The 7375-nt window shown below is 50.4% G+C and overlaps 1 protein-coding gene across 1 annotated transcript; it reads right to left on the reverse strand.

The window, feature by feature from the left end:
- Nucleotides 1-366: 366 nt before the first annotated feature.
- etaa1a (ETAA1 activator of ATR kinase a) lies at nucleotides 367-4647 on the reverse strand. The gene is made up of 6 exons (XM_037471950.2): nucleotides 4282-4647; nucleotides 3614-3745; nucleotides 3403-3476; nucleotides 3166-3278; nucleotides 1715-3075; nucleotides 367-1627 (listed from the first exon to the last, which is right to left on the reverse strand). Exons 1-6 carry the CDS (start codon nucleotides 4421-4423, stop codon nucleotides 1494-1496), a joined length of 1956 nt encoding a protein of 651 aa, XP_037327847.2. The 5' UTR covers nucleotides 4424-4647; the 3' UTR covers nucleotides 367-1493.
- Nucleotides 4648-7375: the final 2728 nt, after the last annotated feature.

Raw genomic sequence — 7375 nt, forward strand, 5'->3', positions numbered from 1 at the left:
AGTTTTCACATCTGAAGTACCTTTATTGTTACTTTGTCTTTGGCTTTCCTTACATTTATCAGGTGGTTGAGTGACAGGAACCTAATTGTCCTCTTGGCGGAGACGCCGTTTGGACGGAGCCAGGTGAGTCCTGGACTACATGCTGGGACAAAGGCGGCGTGATTAAACCCAGGCAGATTACATGATTTTTTTTGGGGGGGGGGGGTGCCTACGGTTACACACCTGTCTGCTGATAACGGGGTGTCGGTTTACCTGGCGGAGTATCGGCTCATCGGACAGCTGCCAGGCGGCTAATGAAGAGAGCGATACTCCTCGAGGCCTCCTGCTGCCCCTGGAACTGATTTAGTGCTTCTTCTCTGCTTCTGTTGCTCCGCATTTCAGCAGAAAACGACTTCTTTTTACTTTAAGATTATGTGTGTTATCGTAGTTCTGTGGATGACGTACCTGGAACAAAGTATCAGGTTTTAGTTCTTAGCTTTTTTAGATCTCCTTGCTTCATGTTCAAATGTACTGTACAAATAAAATTCTTCCCTAATCACAATATAATAATTGTGAAGGTCTGACCTGATGAGGCTCCTCACTCTGAATCACATCCAAAACCAATAGAAGATCACGACCAAATCAATAAAACATTAGTTTATTATTATTTATAAAAGTGCTGCACAGAAAATAAAGTGAAACAGACATGACTTATGATCAAAAAACAATTTAAATATCTTACATGGGGGGGCGCGGTTAGCCTAGCTTAGCTTAGACTGCAAGCAGGGGGATATTACTAGCATAAAGTTAAAAAGTCATCAATCTCCTTTTTACACATTATCCAAATGAATGGATTATTAAAGACGTGTCAATGTGATGAAAAGCCGTTTGGTTCCAAATTTCTGGGACTAAAAGATTCTTTTGAACGTGGATCAAAGCTGGAGCTTTTTAAATGACACGTCGTTGCAACAGAGTATCAGAATATGGTTCTAAGTATGTGAAATATACTTTGCAACTTTTGTAATACAGTATTATTTTCTTGGTGTGAGTTTGATACAGAATCAGACTTGCTTAGCCTAGCTTAGCTTAAAGAACGGAAGCAGCCAACCTCGGATCAGTGAGACTTTGAGTTGTTGCCAGACAAATCTTTTAGAAGGAGCCATTTAGATCTGCTTCCATTCTTTATGCTAAGCTACGCTAAGCACAGCCGGACTGCAACACTGTGCGCACACACACACACACACACACACACACACACACACACACACACACACACACACACACACACACACACACACACACACACACACACACACACACAATATCAAAAGGGTGACTATGAAAAACTAAAACGTTTAAAAATTAAACCTCGTGGACTAGAAATGCGACATAAGCATAAAATGACATTACTTGGCCAATACAACTGTATATGTATATGATGTATATTTTTAAGAAGAAATGTTGGAGAAAAAGTATCGTGCCAACGAACGGAGCTAGAAGAGAACCGCCAGGTGTCAGGTGGCAGCTCGGAGGTTTTGGGCGGCCTGCGTTCGCTGTCGTCTCCTCTCCTTCGCCTGCTGCTTCTTCCTCTCGATCTCGGCTGCTGAACAACTCCCCCCCGCTGCAGACGGGAGGCAGGCGCTTAAATCTGAAAATAAAACAATAAAAAAACGTCCTCCGGTTAGACCACATTCTCGTCCAAATCGTCCACAGGATCTTGGCCTTGTGGTCCCACCTTTTACGGTCGCCGTGGCAACCGGGCCGCCCGGCTTCTTGAAGGTGAACCGACCTTCGCCGGCGTTCCCCCGGCTGCTGCCGTGCGTCCAGGCCGAGCCGCACGCCGAAGCGCTCTTTGCCTGCGAGGAATCCGTCACACGCACACCTGCAGCGGTGATGGAGGCGGAGCCAGCGGTCCACGAGCCGACCGCCGGTTCTCCCGCCGTTTGTGTCTTTGGGTCAAAAGGTCGGCGATGCGCCGGCTGCTGGCTCCCGTTGGACGGCGGCAAAGGCGCTCTCTGGTCAGTCACGTGACCCCCGGGGGGAGGAGCCCCCCCAGCGGGCACGTTCTCGGCGCCCTGGAGGCGGTTCTCCACGACCTCGCACATTTCACACAGCAGGTCGTCGTCGTCCTCGTCTCCCCAAACCGGGTCGGACGAGAAGAGCTCTTCCAGGTCCTCCTGTAGGAGGTCAGAGGCGGCTGCTTCCCCGCGGGACGCCACGCCGCGGGACGCCACCGGCGCAGGTTCTGTGGGAAAGCTTCGTCCCGTTTGGGTGGAGGATGCGTTGGATGCTGCGTTGGACGCGGCGGCGTCGTACCTGGCGACAGAAGCCCTCCGATGAATCTCTGCTTGCCGCGGATACGACTTCACCGGGTTCGGCGTTTGCCAGGAACGAGATCCCGCCTCCACGGAGACACCGTTACCGGGGCAACGCCCGCTCTGCGCCGCGTCTTTAACAGACTCCTTTGAGGCAAAATCCACCTTCCCGTTTTTCTGGATTCCTCCGAGAGAAAAAACAGGATTAGTTTCCAGCTTGAAAGTCGTCCTTTGTCTCCCGTTGTTAGAAACCGGCGCCCGAGCGACGGCGCCCGCCGGACTCTCCCGCCGGTGCGTCACGTGACCCGCGGCTATCTGGGTGGAGCAGTGCTGCGGGGCGCAGAACTTCTGTGGATTTTGCGTCATCTCCAGCACCAACGAGTCGTTCAACAAGTCGTCGTTTTCCCAGTCGTCCTCAAACTCGTCTCTTGCCAAAGCGGCGTTGGCGCCCGCCCCGGACACGCCGGCGCCGGGGTCGTGTGAGGAAGCGGCTGGTGTCCCAGGAGCCCCCTGGGCAGGCGGTTTGACTTGCGTCAGCTGACTTAGATTTCCGCTGAAGCGCTGGGTGGGTCCGTCAAACAGAAAATCCAACTCGTCCTCCACGTGTGGATCCGGGCGGCGCCGACCTTCTGGAAGCGCCGGCGAAGCGCCGCTCAGGATGTCCTCCGAGAGGAGCTCCAGGCTCTGCTGGTGCATTTCCTCCGCTTCTTCTTCATCCCGATGAAACATGTTGAAGTCGAACTGCTTGGCCAGCTTCAGCAGGTCGTCCACTCCGTTCGGCCTGAGGGGGGGGGGGCAGGTGGGGGAGGTTTACTGCGACTGATGTTACTGAGCTTTCGGGCTCGGATGATGACGGCACAATAAAACGTACCGCGGGGACTTCTTCTTGGGTCTGGGGCCTTGGACGTCGGGCGTGCAGGGGATGGCGGCGCTGTCTCCGATCCACTGCTGCAGAGTCGGCTCGGCAACCGTCGGCCTGCCGTACTTCAGAAGGATGACGAGTTACGAATAAACGCAATGTTTCGGCTCTGGATTTGCTCATTTCAAAGCGTAGTCATGGCCAGTAAAACCACCACAAACGCAAGTTTAGAACGGAAACGTTTCTGACCTTTGGGGCGATCCTGCTAACAATGTCTGAGATGTCCACAGCTCCGGGAGGCTTCTGTTTCACCCCTCTTTTTCCTGCAAAGGAATACGGAGTCACCCTACAGCTCTGGATCAAAACGGACCCTCTGACAGAAACGAACCCAACGTGGTTCGGTGGTTCCTGCAGTAATCACTCAACCAAAACAGATCAACTGGCGGCGCTCTGGTTGTACCGAGTCTGCTGGGCGACGGAGACGTGGCGTCCCAGATGATGTCCTGCTGGAAGTCGGAGTCGTTGTTCGGAGACTCGGCGGTGAAACCACTGCCGGCTCTGGACCTCGGGATCCGGGTCGGGGTCTTAAACTCTGCAGGAGAAGAAAACGCATTATTTAAAACCAGATTTAAACAAACGACAGAATTTGCTGCGCGGCGGAGTTGCCGTTAACAGCTCTGAGAGGGGTCAGAGGTCAGAGGTCAGGGGGTCGTAGGGACACTAAGGCTGTAACTGCTTCTTCCTTCTGGCCTCACTGCTAAATCACTTGGATGTTGAATGTAGTTTTGTTAAAAATGGAAAACATGCATGCATTAATAAAGCTTAATGATGGGTTGTTATCTTTAGGTAGCTGCATCGTCTCAGGGTCGGATTCAAACTGTCACGTGAGCGTTTGTTTTGGATGATGACGACTTCAAACATGGAGGGAAATCAGGAGTTTAGAGCTTAAAACTGTTACCCTCCTACACGCCGGAGACTGAAACTTCTCCTTTTGTAAATGCAGGAATTTAGTCGCGTTGTTTGACGTAAGTTATTTAGAAGGAGACCTCGAATGGAGGAACAGCGACGTTAGACGTTACGTAGCAGTAAAGAACAACCACGCGAGCCAACGGGAATGGAGATTCTGACCCGGCTGTTGGCTCCTCGGAGAGTCGCCCTCCTTCGCCGCCTCCGTCTGCTGAGTCGGCCTGAAACTTCTCCTCAGTCGGTTTGTTTTGGACGGGCCCGAGTCCCGCTGCAGCGAGGAGCCCGTCCCGCGGCCCCGGTTCATGGTCACCGGCCGCTCCCGGCGTCGCGGTCGACCGCTGGCGGCTCAACGCCGAGCTGCACGGAGTTATTTGATGTTTATTTGGTTGTCAATTCGCCCATTCGCAGTTGTTTTTGAACGTCCCGCCATCTTGTCGCTCCCAGGGTGCATTTCGAGGGCGCGTTCACGAGAAACAAAGCTGCGCGGACATTGCGCACACAGTATTTATCTTTAGATTTTATTTTTAAAAGATTAATCTAATAGTGGTTTATTTTTTAAATTAAAAAGTAGTTTGAGTCAAACTAAATACACTTAAATTAATAAAGTGGTATAAACTAATAAAATTACAAATTAATTAATCTGCAGTGTAATATGACTAAGTACATTTACTAAGCTAATAATGTACTTATTGCCTACTTTACGTGGATATTACCATTATATACTACTTTGTAATTCAGCTCCATTACATTTAGTTGATATTCAAGTTCCTTTGCTGATTGCGATTACTAATATGAAAACATAAATGAATTCATACATTTGGCTTTAGAATATTATTATAGCCTAAACTAAACAGCTGGTCTCCTGAGTGAAAGTCTTGTGTTGTTTCCTCCCTCCCTCCCTCCCTTATATTTGTTTACATTTACAATGTTTTAAAATAACGGTCGTTACGCCTCCCTTGTTGCACTAGGTCAGCCAAACAGAGACGTATTTATGCATTTCATATATAATTCATGGCTTTTTCCTCCTCTGAATCAATGAGCACTAAGAAAGGAATCCGTGGCAGCGATGGCAGGAAGGAAAGAGGCAGCTACCTGGTTTTTACATGTCAGTGGCAGTGGGCTAAAAGACCCCCCCACCCCGCCACCCCTCTCCCCCTTCAGCATACATTGTCCCGTCTTTGAAATGCGATCCGAAACGCTCGTTAGAGAAAAGCTACGAGCGCTTTCAGGCCGGCGGATCAGAGCCGTGTCAGATATGCTGCTCCTTAATCTCACCAATCAATCAGTGTCTGCTTAGAAGTGCCAGAGAGCCTCGGAGGGGGTGAGCGGGGGGGGGGCTACATCGTCAGCACACCTCTGAAATCAAACCTGTTCAAAAGTCAGAGCAACAGGACGAGGTCTGGAAACACAATTGTTGAAACAATTAGTAGGGGATGGAATTCACCAAAAGCAACAACCACATGAATAAATAGGCCCGGTTTTCTTGATTTGACAGTAGACCAGAGCGACAAAGTACTTCTAACTATGTCCACAGCTCTGTAGTAGTACTTGTATTTGAGCAAAGGATCTGAATGCGTCTTCGTGCTCTGTTTATATGTCGACAGTAGTAACACGGCTCCCCCTAAGAGGCTTCGTCTCATTAAGAACATCAACCTAATCACCTTCATTAAGCTGATTGACTCGGAGAGGCTGTTTGTTTTTCTTTCTCTCTGGATGGATTTTGGTTTTTTTTCAGCCGCCAAGAAACTGTCGGTACGTTTCCGCTCTTTTGTCCCTGACGAAACGGCAACGGTTTGGACGGAAAATGAGGCAAGAACAAGACAATTTCGGTGGAAACTTTCGGATCAGACTACAGAGTCTGCAGTTTCCTTGAAATCTGCCGGACAGATCTCTGCTTTGAGGAATTTAAACAGATACCGTTCCATAAATAGAGTCGTTAAAAAACTGAAAGATGGGGCGTGTAAAACAATGCAGATGTGGCTCAGCTAAAGGGACGGGGCTCGGTTTATATTTAGCTCGCATGGAGCAGAGGGAAGTGAAACCAAACGAGCTCTGCAGACCGAAGCAAAGTCGAGCAGACGTGACGTCACGTGTCGTCCCCCCCCCTCCCTGAGCCGCTTGGCCGACGCTTCCGCCGCCGCCGGCCTCGAGAGGCAGATGAGTACACAGTTTACAGCTCGCCGCACTTCAAGTCCATTGCTCCACGAAGCCTCGCTGCACATTTCCACTTCAACACCCACTTTAAAGCGTGCAAACGACTCGGGTTACTGTTTCATTACCGGCCTATAAACCCCCGAGATAAGTGGCCCCGTCACATCCGTCTGAGAGGCGTCCAAGACGTCGCCCGCAAAGGGCCCGCGTCAGCGTGCAGGCCGCCGCCTGTTTGGGGAGAACTGGACGCCGACGGGCCCGTTGTAATTCATGGGCCATGGCGTCCCCGCTCGTTGCTATCGGAGGGGGGCGAGGCGGGGGAGCTTTTACGTTCAAGCTTCAGGGGTTCGTGCTTCTTCCGAGAAGGAAACGGCAGAAAGACAGAAGTCTCCAACACGCTGTCCTCGTCATCTCCGCAGGGAATCGTTTTGTACCAAAGATGGTGGACGAACCCACACACCTTTTTACATCAGCAAAATTACACTCACCGGCCACTTTATTAGGTACCCCATGCTAGTAACGGGTTGGACCCCCTTTTGCCTTCAGAACTGCCTCAATTCTTCGTGGCATAGATTCAACAAGGTGCTGGAAGCATTCCTCAGGGAGTTTGGTCCATATTGACATGATGGCATCACACAGTTGCCGCAGATTTGTCGGCTGCACATCCATGATGCGAATCTCCCGTTCCACCACATCCCAAAGATGCTCTATTGGATTGAGATCTGGTGATTGTGGAGGCCATTTGAGTACAGCGAACTCATTGTCATGTTCAAGAAACCAGTCTGAGATGATTCCAGCTTTATGACATGGCGCTTTATCCTGCTGAAAGTAGCCATCAGAAGTTGGGTACATTGTGGTCATAAAGGGATGGACATGGTCAGCAACAATACTCAGGTAGGCTGTGGCGTTGCAACGATGCTCAATTGGTACCAAGGGGCCCAAAGAGTGCCAAGAAAATATTCCCCACACCATGACACCACCACCACCAGCCTGAACCGTTGATACAAGGCAGGATGGATCCATGCTTTCATGTTGTAGACGCCAAATTCTGACCCTACCATCCGAATGTCGCAGCAGAAATCGAGACTCATCAGACCAGGCAACG

The sequence above is a fragment of the Pungitius pungitius genome, chromosome 9 (genome assembly GCF_949316345.1).
Source record: "Pungitius pungitius chromosome 9, fPunPun2.1, whole genome shotgun sequence".
Taxonomy (NCBI): domain Eukaryota; kingdom Metazoa; phylum Chordata; class Actinopteri; order Perciformes; family Gasterosteidae; genus Pungitius; species Pungitius pungitius.

What these genes read in the sequence shown, in the direction of transcription:
- etaa1a (XM_037471950.2), bottom strand. Translation starts at nt 4,423, where the DNA reads ATGAACCGGGGCCGCGGGACGGGCTCCTCGCTGCAGCGGGACTCGGGC. An exon ending in TCCGAGGAGCCAACAGCCGG is followed by an intron (nt 3,746 to 4,281) that starts GTCAGAATCTCC and finishes CTTCTCCTGCAG; the next exon opens with AGTTTAAGACCCCGACCCGG. An exon ending in CCCAAGAAGAAGTCCCCGCG is followed by an intron (nt 3,076 to 3,165) that starts GTACGTTTTATT and finishes CCCCCCCCTCAG; the next exon opens with GCCGAACGGAGTGGACGACC.